Source organism: Anabrus simplex, chromosome 1 (genome assembly GCF_040414725.1).
Source record: "Anabrus simplex isolate iqAnaSimp1 chromosome 1, ASM4041472v1, whole genome shotgun sequence".
NCBI classification, from domain to species: domain Eukaryota; kingdom Metazoa; phylum Arthropoda; class Insecta; order Orthoptera; family Tettigoniidae; genus Anabrus; species Anabrus simplex.
Genome location: NC_090265.1, coordinates 653,989,692 through 654,008,997, shown reverse-complemented (window position 1 = coordinate 654,008,997; position 19,306 = coordinate 653,989,692). Strand labels below are relative to the sequence as shown.

General features: G+C 39.2%; 1 protein-coding gene across 1 annotated transcript in view; it reads left to right on the top strand.

Moving 5' to 3' along the window:
* The window catches only part of Deaf1 (deformed epidermal autoregulatory factor 1), a 165,640-nt gene that overhangs the window by 86,474 nt on the left and 59,860 nt on the right, over window positions 1–19,306 (top strand). Inside the window, exons 6-7 of the mRNA XM_067135806.2 lie at window positions 9,257–9,389; window positions 16,821–17,026. Of these exons, the coding sequence (XP_066991907.1) occupies window positions 9,257–9,389; window positions 16,821–17,026 (339 nt within the window). The remainder of the gene's footprint in view (window positions 1–9,256; window positions 9,390–16,820; window positions 17,027–19,306) is intronic.

Below are 19,306 nucleotides of genomic sequence, written 5' to 3'. Positions count from 1 at the left end.
CGGATCAAGATATCGTAAAAATAAGTTCCATTCCTTTCCATGCAATCACGCACTGTACACGTGATCGGCGCAACACAGCAATGTCACTTCCTTGCGTGGAGCTCATGGTAGTTACTCGCTCTCTCACCAAAAGTTCCAGCTGTGACTTTGTTTACTTTGCAGTACCTCGTGCTGAAATAAATTACGTTCCAGACCGCTGGCAGTTCCTGGTACAATATGCAATCAATAAAATATACACAGCAAAATAAAATGACATGATTTGAAGAAAAATTGCAGACATGATCTGAACATAAGCAACCATCTTTGATTTTAAAAGTAAACAAAGGCAACTTTGTTTGATTCCTACACACACTAACAATGGATATTTACAAAAATGAACATTTCAACGTTGTTTTGCACCCAGTAACAGCCCAGGTAATGACCAAATATATACACATAAATATATCCAATTGCAGGCTCTTCCATTGAGCAAAGACAATAAAATGTGAACCATAAAATAATCAAACCACTGCGTATGCACTCAGTCCCACGCATTAATTTTGATGATTCCAATTTGTTACTGAGCTTGATAATTAATCATCATTCATTACTGCGCTAATATTCACAAATGCTTTTTTTATCGTCACTGTCCGTGGCAAATTTAAGTTGTTTAAAGGTGCTGCATCAATAGTAGGGTTGGGCATACTGGAAAAGTCAGCTGTTCCAAAATATTAGGAGCTTCATTTGGAGTGTTTCGCTACACTGTGCTGGCACATGACACATGAAACTGTAACTTCATGAGGCAACATGGCAAGCACTGCGTCAGCAAGGAAGTGCCTGTACCGGAAGTGCTGTGTGTAGTTAAGGCCTGCGTAAAGCTGCACAGAATATGAAGGAACAGTCCAAGCACTGAAATAACCGTCCAGTAATCACGTTTAAAGGCTGCTTTTAGGTTAAGATTTTGGAGTCAATATGTAATACTCATCACTGTTACAGCAACAGTGCAGGTGTTTAAAAGTAACTATTCCAAGGATATTTTCACTAATGTATCGACCGGTATTGTGAGCAGTTAGGGCCAAAATAAAGCTTCACTGCACGTGAAAAATCAGTCCTAACTCTGAAATATGCACCCAAAAAGAAACAACTTTATTCAGATAGAATGACAGGTTTCATTCTTGAAAGGACTTCATCAGATTCTATCAAATTGCACTAAAAATTTTAGATGTGTATAAACATTTGTTTATTTCTGTTTAAATCCTTAAAATCTTGAAACTTGGAAATAGAGTGGACAGAAGTATAGACTTCTTTCTTCATTGTGAGTGTGATTTGGTTCTTTAAAGAACAAAGCATAATTTTATTTGTTTCTTTTTCAGGTACAATTATGTTACCATATGTTTTCTTTTAAGCTAGATTATAAACGACCGGGCGAATTGGCCGTGCGCGTAGAGGCGCGCGGCTGTGAGCTTGCATCCGGGAGATAGTAGGTTCGGATCCCACTATCGGCGGTCGTGAAGATGGTTTTCCGTGGCTTTCCATTTTCACACCAGGCAAATGCTGGGGCTGTACCTTAATTAAGGCCACGGCCGCTTCCTTCCTACTCCTAGATCTTTCCTATCCCATCGTCGCCATAAGACCTATCTGTGTCGGTGCGACGTAAAGCCCCTAGCAAAAAAAAAAAAAAAAAAAAAAAAGACAGAGTTTATAAATGTATTTTTGGCAGTTGTTGAAACTGATAGAGATGGCTCAGATATCACAAGTTTGTAGGTAGTTCAAAGTACAAGAGTAAAACTGAAGTTTATTAGAGGTAGCTGATTTTTGTGAACTTCCTCTTCAATCAATCACTACTGACCTGCATTTAGGGCACTCACCCACGTGCAGATTCCCCATCTGTTATTTTCCTAGCCTTTTATTAAATTATTGCAAAAACATTGGAAATTTATTGAACATCTCCCTTGGTAAGTTATTCCAATTCCTAACTCCCCTACCTACAAAGGAATATTTGCCCCAATTTGTCATCTTGAACTCCAACTTTATCTTCATATTGTGATCTTTCCTACTTTTAAAGACACCACTCAAACTTATTTATCTACTAATGACATTCCAGGCCGTCTCTCCACTGACTGCTCAGGGCATACCACGTAGTCGAGCAGCTCGTCTCCTTTTTCCCAAGTCTTCCCAGCCCAAACTTTGCAACATTTTTGTAATGCTACTCTTTTGTCGGAAATCACTCAGAACAAACCGAGCTGCTTTTCTTTGGAATTTTTCCAGTTCTTGAGTCAAGTAATCCTGGTGAGGATCCCATACTCTAGAACCATACTCTAGTTGGGGTCTCACCGAGCTTGATAGCTGCAGTCACTTAAGTGCGGCCAGTATCCAGTATTCAGGAGATAGTAGGTTCGAACCCCACTGTCGGCAGCCCTGAAAATGGTTTTCCATGGTTTCCCATTTTCACACCAGACAAATGCTGGGGCTGTACCTTAATTAAGGCCACGGCCGCTTCCTTCCCACTCCTAGCCTTTTCCTGCCCCATCGTCGCCGTAAGACCTATCTGTGTCGGTGCGACGTAAAACAACTAGCAAAAAAAAAATTTGGGGCCTTACCGGAGACTTATATGCCCTCTACTTTACATTCTTACTACAACCCGTGAATACCCTCATAACTATGTGCAGAGATCTGTACTCTTTATTTAGAATCCCATTTATGTGATCCCCAAAAGGAACTTTCACTCATCAATGCAGTAATAAATACTGAAAGAACTTTTCCTATTTGTGAAACTCACAACCTGACTTTTAACCCCGGTTTTTTACCTACTTTCAATCTCGTGACATTATCAAGGTCATTTTGCACTTTCTCACAATCTTGCAACTTATTTATGAATCTATACTGAATAACATCATCCGCAAAAGCCCTTATCTCTGATTCCATTTCTTTACTCACATCATTTACATATATAAGAAAACATAAAGGTCAAATAATACTACCTTGTGGAATTCCTCTCTCAATTATTACAGGGTCAGATAAAGCTTCGCCTACCTATCAAATTACAAGATATTAGAATCATTCCGTATTGACGGTTTTCACTTTACAAAGGTGAAAAATGAGAGTATCCTCCTAATTCAATACAATAAATATTCCGTCATTAGACAGAGTAAACAAATTCAAACATGTTTCGGCTCGTTTGAGCCATCTTCAGTGAAAAATGAGGGGAGTTGATAGGTGAATCATGATACAGTCCATTTGGCCTCCTGAATCAGATATCTGCTATATCTTGCTGGAATCCTACAAGTTGAGCTTCATTGGAATACCCTTTCCTAAAACCAAACTGCCTTCTATCGAACCAGTTATTAATTTTGCAAACATGTTTAATATATTCAGAAAGAATGCTTTCCCAAAGCTTACATCCAATGGCCTGTAGTTTTCACCTTTATGTTGATACCCTTTCCTTTATACACAGGGGCTACTATAGCAATTTTCCATTCATTTGGTATAGCTCCTTCATGCCAACAAGCAGATAAGTACTTCAGATATGGTACTGTATCCCAACCCATTACATTTAGTGTATCCCCTGGAATCTTACCAATTCCGGCTGATTTTCTATTTTACAACTTTTGTACCTAATTGTAAATGTTATCATAGGTAAATTTTGATACTTCTTTAGTATTAGTTCCCCCCCCACAACCTATCTGCACATTATCTTTGTAACCAACAATCTTTACATACTGCCGACATACAGATCCTCACATACCCACTCCCCTTGTTCATCAATGATTCCTGGTTTGTCCTCCTTTGAATCTGTTTCTCCCCTAAAGTACCTATACATATTCTTCCATTTTTCACTAAAATTTGTATGACTGCCAATTATGTTTGCCATCATGTTATCCTTAGCTGACGTCTTTGCTAGATTCAGTTCCGTAGTCAGTTCCTTCAATTTCTCCTTACTTCCACAGCCATTTCTAACTCTGTTTCTTTCCAACCTGTACCTCCTCCTTAGTCTCTTTACTCCTCTGTTGCCGGGCTGAGTGGCTCAGACGGTTAAGGCGCTGGCCTTCTGACCCCAACTTGGAAGGTTCGATCTTGGCTCAGCCCGGTGGTATTTAAGGTGCTCAAATACGTCAGCCTCGTGTCGGTAGATTTACTGTCACGTAAAAGATCTCCTGCGGTTCTAAATTCCGGCACCTCGGAGCCTCCGAAAACCGTAAAAGAGCAGTTTGCAGGACGTCAAGCGAATAACATCGTTATTATTATTATATATATATAATTCGCTGGGGCCATCAAGGACCACGTTAAGTCTTGTTACATTTGACACTGAACTTAGCCTTCTTTAGAGCCCAAATTTCCCTCATTCTTTGTGAGTGGGCCTGCTTACGCTCCTCTGTCCAAGGGGCACCCTGTCTTCTCTTCGGTTGCTCGTCTCGGTTTAGCCCGTTCGTCAATATTTTCTTGCGGAAGAGATCTCTGTTAAAGGCGTCTTCAGCTGAGATATGTAGCATTTGCAGGTCTTCTTTGGTATTTCTAAACGAGGGAATTGTGGTTTTGGGGTTTGAATCAAAAAAGTGAAAGATTTCTTTGGTAAACTTTCTTCTGTCCATTCTTTTCAGATGACCGTAAAATCGTGCCCGTCTTTTTCTGATTGTGTCGGTAATTTTCTCTATTTTGCTGTAGACTTCCTTGTTGGATCTCTTTTGATGGATTCCATTTCTGTACTTTGATCCCAAGATTCCTCTCACAATTTTGCGTTCTCTTTTCTCCATTTCTTCAAGGAGTCCTTTGTTGGCATTTAGAGACAGGGTTTCGGCTGCATATAGAACTACTGGCTTCAGAACTGTTTCATAGTGACGAATCTTGGTGTTTTGGGAAAGGCATTTTTTGTTGTAGATTGTGCGGGATCTTTGGTAGGCTATTTCCAGTTTGTGTACTCGCTCCTGAAGTGCTTCTTTGTCCAGTCCATTTTTCATGATGATCTCACCCAGGTATTTGAATTTGTCTACTCAGGTGATGTCCCCGTATTTTGTATGGAGTTTTGGTGGAGCCTCTTTGATGTTAGTCATTACTTCTGTTTTCTCAAACGATATCTGCAAACCAGTTTGTTCGGCAATTTCCTTTAAAATTTCAACTTGAGCTCTAGCGGTTTCTATGTCGTTTGAGAGAACAGCAATATCATCGGCAAATGCTAAGCAGTCTGTTGCGATCCCCTTGGATTTGGTTCTTATTCTCAATGGACTGTAGTTGGTTTCCTGTAATCTCACCCGCCAGGTTCTGATGATCTTTTCAAGAACACGGTTGAAGAGTATCGGGGATAGCCCATCACGTTGTCGGACTCCTGTTTTGATGTCAAAGGAATGCGAGAGACATCCGTGGAACTTCACCTTGGATTTTGTATCTGTCAGGGTGGCTCTAATTAATGCCAGCAATTTCAAATCAACTCCAAATTCATTTAAGATGTTTAGCAGGACTTCCCGGTCAATGGAGTCGTACGCTTTCTTAAAGTCCACAAAGACACATACTGCTTGGACCTTAGTGTACAATATCTGATGATCGTTCTGAGATTTTGGATCTGTTCAGCAGTTGAGTGACCTTTTCTGAACCCTCCTTGGTATTCACCTATTTGATGTTCGACTTGTGCTTCCAAACGCTCCAGGATGGCAAGTGATAGAATTTTGTAAGTCACGGGTAGCAAAGATATTCCTCTGTAGTTGATGTTCTTCATGCTGCCTTTTTTGTGTAATGGATGGATCAAAGCTATTTTCCAATCTTCGGGTAGGGTCTCCTTGTTCCAAATTTCTTCTATTTGCTTTTGCAAGATATCAAGTGATTCTCCTGGGGCATATTTCCATAGTTCTGCTACTACTGAGTCTTTCCCCGGCGCTTTGTTATTTTTGAGACGGGCAATGTGGCACTTGATTTCATCTCTGTCGGGTGGTCTGGAATCTGGGTACCTGAGTAAGGGTTCCTTGGTCACAATGGCGCTTTGCGGTTTAGAGCAATTAAGTAAATTCTTGAAGTAATCTGCCAGAATGCTGCAATTTTCTTCATTTGACGTCGCCAGTGTGCCGTCCGTTCGCTCAAAGCATAGAGATGGTGGTTTATAGCCAGTGAGTTTGCATTTGAAGGCTCTGTAGTACTCTCTGCTTTCATTCTTCCTAAAGTTTTGTTCTATCTTTTCAATGAGAGATTTTTCGTATTTACGTTTCTCAGTTGTGAACACCCTAGCTGCTTGGGCACGTTGGGTTTTGTAGGTTTCCCAATCATTTTCTGATTTCGTAGAGTTGTACTGTTTCCACGCATTGAGTCTTTCTTGAAGGACTGATTCGCCATTACTATTCCACCAGGCATGCTTTTTGCTTCTCTTGATTTCTGCAACGTCTTTGGCGGCCTCAACAAGGAGACTTTTGGTGTTGTTAAAGTCAGTCATTTGGTCTAGCCTTCTCCTGGAACTCCTCGACCCTTTGCCGAAGTTTATCATTGTCATTATTATTATTATTATTATTATTATTATTATTATTATTATTATTATTATTACTTTTCTGTTATAATATAGTGGGTCTTTACCATTCCTTACCACCTTTAAAGGTACAAACCTGTTTTGACATTCCTCAACAATTGCTTTTAATCCATCCCAGAATCTGCCTACTTTTTTTACAGTTTTCCATTGATCATCAGCCATATGGTACTGCCTAATAGTCCTACTTTTAAGACCTTCCTTTCTATCACATTTATTTTTAACTACGGCAAAAACAGCTTTGTGATCTCTAATATCATTTATTATTACTCTAAATTCTCTATAGAGCAAATCTGGTTTTTCCAGCACCATGTCCAGAATATTCTTCCCTCTAGTTGGTTCCATTACTTTCTGAATCAGCTGTCCTTTCCATATTAACTTATTTGCCATTTGTTTGTCATGCTTCCTGTCATTCGCATTATCTTCCCAGTTGACATTTGATAAATTGAGATCACCTGCTACAGTCACGTTCCTTTCCATATCGTTTCTCACATAGCTGATTATCTTATCAAATAATTCTGAATCAGCGTGAGCGCTACCCTTTTCCGGTCTGTACACTCCAAAAGACATCAAGTTGCCCATTATCTTTAGAGATGAGCCTTACACATAGAATTTCATGTTAGTCATCTTTAACTTTTTCGTAGCTTACAAATTCTTCTTTCACCAAAATGAATACCCCCCTCTTCCCATTCCTATCCTATCTCTATGATACTCTCCAGTTCCATGAGAAAATTTCTGCATCTATCACATCATTTCTCAGCCATGACTCAACTCTTATTACAATATCTGGTTAATATAAATCTATTAAATTACTTAATTCTGTTCCTCTCTTTACAGTACTTCTACAGTTCAACATTTAACATTTTTATGTATCCCTACTCTACTTCCAGATCCCTGTACCGTTATCACCGTTCCCTAGACCACCCCGTTTCCCTGAGTGTACCTCCCTATAACCCTTTTAAACTAATGTCCTAACTTAAACATACCACTGTCGTTTAAGTGAAGGCCATCTGAGCGTAGATACCTATATCCTACCCACCCATTAGGATGTAGAAATATCACTCAGTTTCCAACTGCATAGTCTCATTTAAATCCCCAAACACATTCCAGTCAGTATCCCTTCTGCACAGTGTTCTGCTGGTAACAATCTCCACTTCCTTAACCTTTATCTGTGCTGCATTTGCCAGGTCCCACACATCCCCAACTATGTTGGTATTTATACCTGCTTGCCTTACGCTGTTGGTACCAACGTTGAACACTACTACCTTCTTTCCCTCCTCCTTCTCTTCTACTTTCCTTAATATCTGCCTTAACCTAATTCCTGGATAACACTCTACCCTGATTCCCTTTCCTCCACACACTTTCCCCACATGTCTAACATTGGAATCCCTCATGACCAGACACCCCTGAGTGTGTGGGGGGGGGGGGGTTGCGGTAGAATGACACCCACGGTATCCCCATCTTGTAAGAGGTGACTAAAAGGAGCCCCAGGGGCTCTGAACTTTGGAGCATGGGTTGGCAACCATTGAATCCTTAGCCGAGTCCTGGCATTGCTTGCACTTATCTGTGTCAGGCTAGTTACTTTCACCTATCCTATCTGACCTCCCTTGGTCAACTCTTGTTCTTTTCCAACCCCGACGATATTAGAGCACTCGGGGCCTAGGGAGTCACATTCACGCCCTTTGTGGCCCTTGTCTTCCTTTGGCCAATACCTTCATATTTCGAAGTGTCGGATCCTTTCCACTTTCTTCTCTCTGATTAGTGTTATATAGAGGATGGTTGCCCGGTTGTACTTTCTCTTAAAACAAAAATCGCCGCCACCACCACCACCATGACCAGAGCCTCAACCCTATCCGTCATTTGAACCCCTCCCCTCCTGGTCAGCGCTATCTTTCCTGACAGCTGCAGAAGCGACTATCTCCTCCCTTTTCTCTCTCCCATGACCCTGTTCCACCTGTCTTTTCCTATACTCTGCTCTACATTTTCCCATCTTACCTTTTCCTTTCCTCCTACTTCCACGCTTCTCAGCAACAGTTCACTGTTGCTCATCGTCCCTCTGTTGTTCTACCTGCAGGAACTCGTACAGATTTCTCACACAGCTATCCTGAATTCTGATCCTGATTCTTTGAACCTAGTATCAGACTAGAGTTTCTGTTCCAAATCATAGTACTAATTTATTTCAGTTGTGCACGCACTGCCACAGACTTTGCTGTATTGTAGGTTGTAAGCTTCCACCTGCAAGTACACAGGTGATAAAAGAATTTGCAAACCCCTTATTTTGTAATCTATAATAGTACTGGAATTCCTCTTTGTAGTTAATGGTAAATTACATTTTTTTTTTTTTTAATTTACAAAATTGCTTCCTAATGGAGGTAGTCCCAAAGGACGCGGTATACCCACATGACAATAATAATTAACATTAAAATTATAATTGCAATGTTAAAATATAACTATGATATAAATTTCAAATGCCTAAAGCTGTGGATTAAGATGGTGATTCAGAATTTGACAACTGTTCTTTAGTACTATGGTGACTATTTCATCTCATACGGAAGTTTGAATGTAATTTTTTCTTTTTCTTTTTGTACTCTTAAAAGAACCGTGTATCACCTCGTGCTCCTATCAGTAGTCCTATTACATAAACACATTTGAGCTTATATCTGTCTTTGAAATAATTAACAGTAGGTTCATTGATAGCTGTACAAGCTGTTATGATAGAATATTTATCAGTACTTGAGGGTAATTTGAGAGCAATGTTTTGACATTTTTTACTTGCAGACTGGACCTGTTAGACTTTTCACTCCTTACAAAAGAAGAAAAAGAAAGTATACTTCCGATAATGAAGTGGGTTCACGAAAACTGAAACGGGCTGAATCCAAGGATGGTAGTAATGGTGAAGATAGTGATGCAGGTGAGTAATGAAAAATAGTACTTAATTTGTGTAATATAACTGGCATATGGTAACCTCATTATTCAAGTTCCTTACATACATACATACATACATACATACATACATACATACATACATACATACATACATACATACATTATCATTATAGACTGTTATGCCTTTCAGCGTTCAGTCTGCAAGCTTCTGAGAATTTACTAAACGTCGCCACAATCCTCGATTTGCAACTAGTGTTGTGGCCTCATTTAGTTCTATACCTCTTATCTTTAAATCGTTAGAAACCGAATCTAACCATCGTCGTCTTGGGTCTCCCTCTACTTCTCTTACCCTCCATAAGAGTCCATTATTCTCCTGGTAACTTATCCTCCTCCATTCGCCTCACATGACCCCACCACCGAAGCCGCTTTATGCGTACAGCTTCATCCATCGAGTTCATTCCTAAATTAGGCTTTATCTCCTCATTCTGAGTACCCTCCTGCCATTGTTCCCACCTGTTTGTACCAACAATCATTCTTGCTACTTTCATGTCTGTTACTTCTAACTTATGAATAAGATATCCTGAGTCCACCCAGCTTTCGCTCCCGTAAAGCAAAGTTGGTCTGAAAACAGACCGATGTAAAGATAGTTTCGTCTGGGAGCTGACTTCCTTCTTACAGAATACTGCTGATCGCAACTGCGAGCTCACTGCATTAGCTTTACTACATCTTGATTCAATCTCACTTACTATATTACCATCCTGGGAGAACACACAACCTAAATACTTGAAATTATCGACCTGTTCTAGCTTTGTATCACCAATCCGACATTCAATTCTGTTCAATTTCTTACCTACTGACATCAATTTAGTCTTCGAGAGGCTAATTTTCATACCATACTCATTGCACCTATTTTCAAGTTCCAAGATATTAGACTGCAGGCTTTCGGCACAGTCTGCCATTGAGACCAAATCGTCAGCATAGGCCAAACTGCTTACTACATTTCCACCTAACTGAATCCCTCCCTGCCACTTTATACCTTTCAGCAGATGATCCATGTAAACTATGAACAGCAAAGGTGAAAGATTACAGCCTTGTCTAACTCCTGTAAGTACCCTGAAACAAGAACTCATTCTACAATCAATTCTCACTGAAGCCCAATTGTCAACATAAATGCCTTTGATTTTAATAGTGTACCTTTAATTCCATAGTCCTCCAGTATGGCGAACATCTTTTCCCTCGGTACCCTGTCATATGCTTTCTTTAGATCTACGAAACATAAACACAACTGCCTATTCCTCTCGTAGCATTTTTCCATTACCTGGCGCATACTGAAAATCTGATCCTGACAGCCTCTCTGTGGTCTGAAACCACACTGGTTTTCATCCAACTCCCTTCTAAGATGCCCGTGAATACTTTGCCTGGAATACTAATCAATGAGATACCTCGATAGTTGTTGCAATCCTTCCTGTTCCCTCGCTTATAGATAGGTGCAATTACTGCTTTTGTCCAATCTGAAGGTACCTTACCAACACTCCACGCTAATTTTACTACTCTCTGAAGCCATTTCATCCCTGCCTTCCCACTATATTTCACCATTTCAGGTCTAATTTCATCTATTCCTGCTGCCTTATGACAATGGAGTTTATTTACTATCCTTTCCACTTCCTCAAGCATAATTTCACCAACATCATTTTCCTCCTCCCCATGAGCTTGGCTGTTTGCAACACCACCATGATGATTTCCTTTTACATTGAGAAGATGTTCAAAATATTCTCTCCACCTCTCCAGTGATTCCCTAGGATCTATTATTTCACCTGAATTACTCAAAACACTGTTCATTTCCTTTTTCCCTCCCTTCCTAAGATTCTTTATTACTGTCCAGAAAGGTTTCCCTGCTGCTTGACCTAGCCTTTCCAGGTTATTACCAAAATCTTCCCATGAATTCTTTTTGGATTCAACAACTATTTGTTTCGCTCTGTTTCTTTCATCTACGTACCAATCCCTGTCTGCCTCGGCCCTTGTTTGGAGCCATTCCTGATAAGCCTTCTTTTTACGTTTACAGGCTGCTCTGACTTCCACCAAGATGTTCGCCTTTTCCCATCTTTACACACAGTTGTTCCTAGGCATTCCCTTGCTGTTTCTACTACAGCATCCCTGTATGCCACCCATTCACTTTCTATATCCTGAACCTGCTTACTGTCTACTGTTCGAAACTTCTCACTAATCATATACATGTACTTCTGTCTAATTTCCTCGTCCTGGAGATTTTCTACCCTTATTCGTTTGCAGACAATTTCACTTTCTCTACCCTAGGCCTAGAAGTTCCTTACACTTGCAATATTTTTTCCCCTCCATAGTTATATTCCCTATCCCTTGGCACAGGCCAAAGCAACATTTAGGTTAACAATGACATTCAGACCCATGACTAGTGCGCCTGTATGCTATGAAAGGTGCTTCTCATATAGTCAGTTGTACTGCAAGAGCACTTTCTGGTTCTGAGGAATTTCTTTCGTAAATCATGTATTATAAAGAATGTGCAGTATTTTATTTCTATTGGAAGGTAGAAAAGTAACTCTTGAGAGGAAAAATGGGTATGGTCCTTCCCCTCAAACAATTTAGGTATCGGCAATAAAGGGATGCGCTACAGAAGGTATAAAACAAGACTCTCTCAGCTTTCAAAATTTAATACTGTTGGGATGAGAAGAGAATTATGTAAAAGGATAGCTGGGTAAGATAAGGAGGAAATCCTAGCTTAAAGAACAGGGAGCTGTACCATACTCAGCTAGGTCTCCACAACCATCACACTAGTCTCAAGATTGTGTGGTGATCTATAAATGAATATATGAAAAATATTTCAACTGGCTTTTGCTGCAATCTTTGGGAAAGAAGGAAGTCCTAATGAAGAAACATCATATATATAAAAGCCAATATCTTTTGACCTTCAAAATGATGGAAGTAGATAATTTGTTTTCATTCACTTTATTTTCTAATATCATCTTTGTCTAAAAGAAAGAGACGATTTCTTTGCGTACATTTTGAGATATATCGATATATACAAAACATATTGCAAAAAGTTGGTTTGTCGCTCTTCTGTTCTGTCTGGACAAACTCCATGTTGGGGGCATCCTGCACATAAAGACCTTCCTATGGGACAAAATTCTGGCACCTTGGATGCCTCTTGAAATCTGTAGCAGTCAAGGGAACATAATACACCATTTTCTATATTTGGCAGAAAGCAGGAAAACCTAGCCCTACTTTCACAAAAGCAGTCACAGATAACATAATAACCAGCTCTTTTTAGACAGGCCCCCAGTGGAAGAGAGTTGCATGTACCATTTTTACCACATATCAACCTTCCTGCCATTCGTAAATCTCAGGCAATACGGTACTGGGAATTAAATTCGGGCTCCTGAGAATGGCAGCTAATTGTGCAACCAGCTCTTTTTAGACAGGCCCCCAGTGGAAGAGAGTTGCATGTACCATTTTTACCACATATCAACCTTCCTGCCATTCGTAAATCTCAGGCAATACGGTACTGGGAATTAAATTCGGGCTCCTGAGAATGGCAGCTAATTGTGCTAACCGTTACTCTAGCGAACATCCTTAACTACAAAGCACAGACGTTTATACATGACTGATGCTTGCTTGCAATGTGCGGGTCGGACACGAAACTATTTACCTATTTGTGAGAGACATCAGCGCTACAGTAAGCCTACGCTACGGAGGCGGACATTTCTTTTTTTTTGCGTCGCACCGACACAGATAGGTCTTACGGCGACGATAGGACAGGAAAGGGCTAGGAGTGGGAAGGAAGCGGCCGTGGACTTAATTAAGGTACAGCCCCAGCATTTGCCTGGTGGGAAAATGGGAAACCATTTCTTAACAACAGAACACAGATGTACCGCATGACATTCGACACGTGTTTTCATTGCGTGGGTCGTAGGGGAGGACGAAACTATTCACAAATTTGTGTGATATCATCAGAGATGCAGTAAGGCTTGTACCCGCTTTGAAGCAGAATCATTTTTCTCCTCTGATGAATTACACTGGGAGGTCTTGTATGCAAGATTTTTTAAAAATTTTCTTCGTCTCTAAAAGCCAAGGGTGGTCTAATACCTGAGGGGGGTCTGATACATTAGTAAACATGGTATTTTATGCTTCTGTGAAGGAGCACACAGTCAAACACATATATCAGCGATGCCTTGTTTCCTTTTTATATTATACATACGAGTAGCAGACAGCAAATCAGCCCTACAGCCAAAGGTGCTCGTTCCACCCCGTCAACATCTATGCCGACCAGTCACCATCATCCACCATCCATTTACACAGGATTCAGGAGTACCTCTGGCGTCAACCTCAGAGACATTGCAAGTATACTTGCCTTTGCAATACATACCCATGGCCAATATGCAGTAATGATGGATTTTTGAAATCATTTATGTATTCCATAATGGTAAGACACATATATGAGTGTTAAGGTATTAGCTCCAGCTAAGAATTATTGGTAAATCTAAGATGCTGAATGCAAATTTAATTTTTAAGCTTGAAATTCCTCAGCAAACGCGAACATGAGATGATGTTAATAAAAACCACCTTTCAAATACTCAGTGTCCTTTATATTTAGGATAAAACCATTTAATTACAAGTAGGACATGTTTCGCTCAATCATAGTGAGCAGCTATAGATAACATAAACCATGGTGGGTCAGGGCCCTGATCCTGGTATATATAACGAAAAAATGTCTAATATACATTGATCAAATATGAATTTTAACAATTTAAAAATAATCAATAAGATTATATTATGTCTATTAAAACAAATTGATCATTAAAATTGCTTAAAATGTAAACTGGAATGAATGACTTAAAATGTTGTTATAGTATGTAGTGATTAGATGTTTGTATAAATAGTTGACCATTATATCTTCACTCAATTGCATTAGACTGTTTATGGTAAAAACAGTTATTCACATAAGGGTGAGCTCTTGTAATAAACTATGATGTTGTGTTTTGTTGTTTCTTAACATGAGATGACTCAGGAGCCCTCCCCAATAACCCATGACCAGGCAAATGAGAATTTTCTCAGGATCTGTATGAATTGTGTCAAAACCTTACATACTGATAAGTCCATTCATCGTCTAACAAAATTGCATCAGCCTACAAACTAGTAAAATTCTTGAACCAAGTAACTGAACAAAACAAAATATGAGGGAGAAATGCTTAAAGATCCTTATTCACTAAGATTTAAAACTTTGAGATCCAACACAATACTAACATACACCAACACACCTGTGCTGCTGGATCATTAGACATACTGAAAAGCACATTAGAAAGAAATAACCTTTCAGAAGAACACCAAGATTTGTCACCAGACACACACAATACTCTTTCAGGTTTATGCCACGTGAAACTATATGAACTGCAGGGAAACCTTATTAATGTAGGCTTTGGCCTGTTTATCAGAGGTTATTACAATTTATTCTGAAACATTTAAATTCAGTTAACTATTGCTCCACTGTTGAGCCCTAGTTGCATGTGGGTAATGGGTGATTATGACCAGCACCTACTGAGATTCATAATACAGATCGATGCAGCTTACAAAACTAACTAAAGCTTAAATTTGATTCCAACATATGGTATAACTAAAGACTGATATAGGTTATTGGTTGTGATATGTTCTTCACAAAGAGGATAAGCTATTTCTGATTAAATACACTATTTGTAGCTGAAAGAAAAGCAATGAACCTAAGATACACCTGCAGGATCACTGTATTAGGGCACAAGGATTTGCAGAGAAAGAGCACACTGCGGGACAATAGTAGGCGACGTCGCAGCTATGGGGAGTTTGCTTGTGCAGTTGGATTTCCAAATCTAGTACAGCAATATACAGTAGAATCTCGATGCATCGTTCCCAGAATTGTCGTTTTCCCGTATTCGTCCAATTTATTCGGTCCCGAAAATGTTCCATATAAACCAGTGTTAAATTTCCCCGCATCTATCGTTCCTCGAACTATCGTTTTATCGCATCGATCGTCGAAAAATTATTTGTCCTCTGCCACAATTTTCCCGCATTGATCGATCGTATGTAAGAAAAATATACACACAGTTTTTTTTAAATATACACACACTGCTCAATACTCTTAGCATATAATAGAGGCCACCTGGTATGCGAGAATGTACAGGCGATTCTGAGTTGCTAGTCTTGAACAAGGATCTTGTAGGCTGGTGTGCTGTGCGCAGGTTATTGATGCGCAACCTTTCTACGAGCACGTATTGAAATGATAACCTTCTCACTACAAATTTACATGGGAACAGCCTTTCCAAAATTGAATTAGCCATGAGAAAATATAAACTATCCTCTGAGATCAGTGATGTACTCTGACATATGTTGAGGTGTATCACGTTCTTACTTAATTCCAGTACCGTCCGTATAGAACATTAAAATTTAGCAATAGTTTACTTCAGCCTTTATTTCTAACGAGCTAACAACTGCTATCAGGCATGTTATTGATGCATTTATTACGAAAATGTGTTATCCTCTTTCATTTTGAATTTCCTTTCAGAGAACAGCACTAGTCGGGTATTACTAATCGACTCAGACATCACCTTAGAATGTTGATGACAGAGCTTGCAAGTATATATAGCGAGAAAATAATACCGAAGATCGCATTTTGTGGCAAATGTTTCAGTTTTCTTATTCAGCAGCGTCACCTAACCTAGCTTAACCGTATTATATGCATCATGAAAACATATTCCAAGCACTGGTAGAGAAATAACATTCTCGCTATAAATTTACATGGGAATAGCCCCTCCGAAGTTGAACGAGGCGTGAGAAAATATAAACTAACCTCTGAAATCAGTGGTGCCCTCTGCCATATCGTGAGGTGTATCGCATTCTTACTTAATTTCAGAGTAGAGTATTAAAATTAAGCGGTCGTTTACTTAGCCTTTATTTTTAACGAATTAACAACTGCTATCGGACATGTTATTTACGCATTTACTACAAAACATGTTCTTTTTCATTTCCATTTTTCTTAACGGAACAAAATCGACAGGTATTACTAATTGACTCTGGCATTGCCTTTGATTGTCGACGAGAGAGCTCGCTAGTGGACATAGCGAGGAAACAATACCGAAGTTGATCGATCTAATGCAATGTAATCGTTGGGTGCATAAATACCTGTAACTGAAAAAAATCGTGCAGGCTTAATCACTCGTAATAATGAATATGTGTCGGTGATAGGGCTCTCGTAACCAAAGTACAATAATACACAGTATAATGTAGGAATTTCGAAGGGACAGACAAAAACTGTCCTTATAACGGGGTTCTCGTTATATACCATACTCGTAGCGGATTTCTACTGTATAGTATTTCCTTTTTTTTTTTTTGCTTTGTGTGAAAAATATTGTATGAAAATATGCATATGCACAGTTTTTCATGGTTTTTAAATTACTAGATCCTGGTGTGGTGGATCCCAAGACTGAAGAAGCATGGCAGAATGCAGCTTCCTACGTACAGGGTCGTCTCGGTGAGGGTATGGTGGTTACAGCATCTCCTGCAGCTCAGGGTGAATCTCCTCCTCCGTCAGTGGGAGATGTCCCTGAATATCCACCACTTGTCAACACTGGAGAAGGAAATGATTCTTTCAAAAAATTGGAAGAGGTAGTGATTGTGTTTTATAGTTACGAATGAAAATATCATTTTGTCATGGAAATATTGTCTTCATTTGACAGTGTAGAGCTAAGCCAGATTTTTATTCTCATACAATCAGTTAAGTAGCATCGCCGCATCGGTTTTGTTGTGTACAGAATTAGTGTACTTGATTTATTTATCTGGGAAAAACTATTTTCTCAGATTTTGGTATGTGTTCTTAGTTCTTGGTATGCTTTTCCATGGGACTTCATGGGTTTAGTATGCACAAACTTTCAAAGACAATTTGAATTGTCAGCTAAACCAAAAACCAAAATACACAATACTATTATATCCCTCTTTGCCAGTATAATTTTCCCACTCTTAATTTTGAAATGGAAATTTGGGATAAAATAAAAATTCACCCAATTTTCCTGCCATGATTCTGTAAAAGTTTTCGATCATCAAGTTTTCTATTGATTTACTTCTGCAAAATGTGCGGTCATGAAAACATCTATTGTTTCAATGGCTGGTCATCAATTTGTAGGTGGTGACTGAGGAGCGCAGGCGGCAACACTGCTGTAACAGGATGGTGTAGCAAACTACACGTAATGTTTGTTTATGCACAAATCATCAGTACACTTGAATAACCGTGTGAGACACACGTATTTGGTCTTTAACATATACTGGTCTCTTCACTGATTATTTATACGTATATGTAGTGGTCAGTGAAGGGTGAGAAAACTGGAAAGTATGGTGCCCAGTTTGAATCAACAGTGATCACTTTCACAGAAAATAACAGCAATCATGATATAGCACACGAGTTCTATGTACTGTAGAGCCCGGTACTGGCATAAACCAGAAGTACAGCTGCAGTGTGCTAAGAAGACAGCCTTATCATTTCAGGGGCCAAATTAGGTCACTATCCATAAATTGAAAAAGAACTGAAAAATATGTAACTGGATGAAATGGCAGCTAGTAGGTTTCACATTATACGCTTCTCTAAAACAGCTTAAATATTTATTTCTCTGAAAACTTTGGAAAAACGAGGTTGAAATTTCAGATGATTGATCCTATACATCCTAATGAAACATACCATCTAACTTGCTCATTAATATTTGCGGCCATCTATATCCTCTCTTCATGTTTTAAATTAATAAATACTTCTTCCTAGAACAAACAATATGTATTTAAGAGAAATTCCACCTTTTCAGTGCTTCAGAACATGTATTTTTCTATTAAAATACAATTGGATTATAGTGGAACATAATTATTTAGTCTGTCCTTTCAGTACAAGTTCTTTACAAGTTTCCCTTTTTACTCATAATTTTTATTGAATACCCAGCCCTATGGGTCATCGATCTCCTGCACTCCAACATGCCTTCCATTGCAAACTAATAAGCCACACTGAATTTCACATAGCTCTCTGATGGACTCGTGACCATCCTTTAACTGCTTGCATTCACTTGTGATTGATTGATTGATTGATTGATTGATTGATTGATTGATTGATTGATTGATTGATTGATTGATTGATTGATTGATTGATTGATTGATTGATTGATGGACAGACTCACTCTCGTCAGGTTCGCTCTTTATAAAGGCCCATAGGAGGTTCTCATAGTTTCCACTTCCAGATTATTCTGGGCACCTTCTTCCTTGTTATCTTCCAGCTGCTTTTCAGGAGCTTCCTTATCACGAGCCCCAACAATTCGCCGGTGGTATAGTGGTGCTCACTGCTGGCCTCACATTTTCGCTTCAGCGCAGTCATTGTTGCCTCTCACCATCACTGTAGCCTTGTGCTGACCCCTCACACTCTCGGCCTTCATTGTCTCAATGATGGATATTACGTAAAACTTAATGTGCTTCTGAAAGGCACTGAAGGGTTGAGAAAACTTTAATTTGAATTCTAAATGCAGATTTAGCCTGCAATTTCCTATCTTTTATTCACTTAATTTTGATGTAAGCCTTAGTAGGCATCAGGATGTGTGCTTTCTGTTATTTTGTAGACGTGGAGTACAGTTAGTTGAAATTCATAATGTGTGACTAGGAGCATGAAATTAAATATTTTATTCTCCCTGTCTATTTGACCAATTTGTGGCTACTTTCTACGGTGGACTGCTTCTACGACGTGGTTAATCAGGTACTAAAGGTGGTATTTAAGCCAGCAATACCAAAAGATGTTGGGTTGATCCATTCAATAAACATTACTCTTTGTTTTACTATAACAGGTAAAGAAGTATGAGTTCTAGTGGTAAGTCATCAATTAATACAAACAAATGAAATATCAGTTTTACATGTGTATTTATTTTT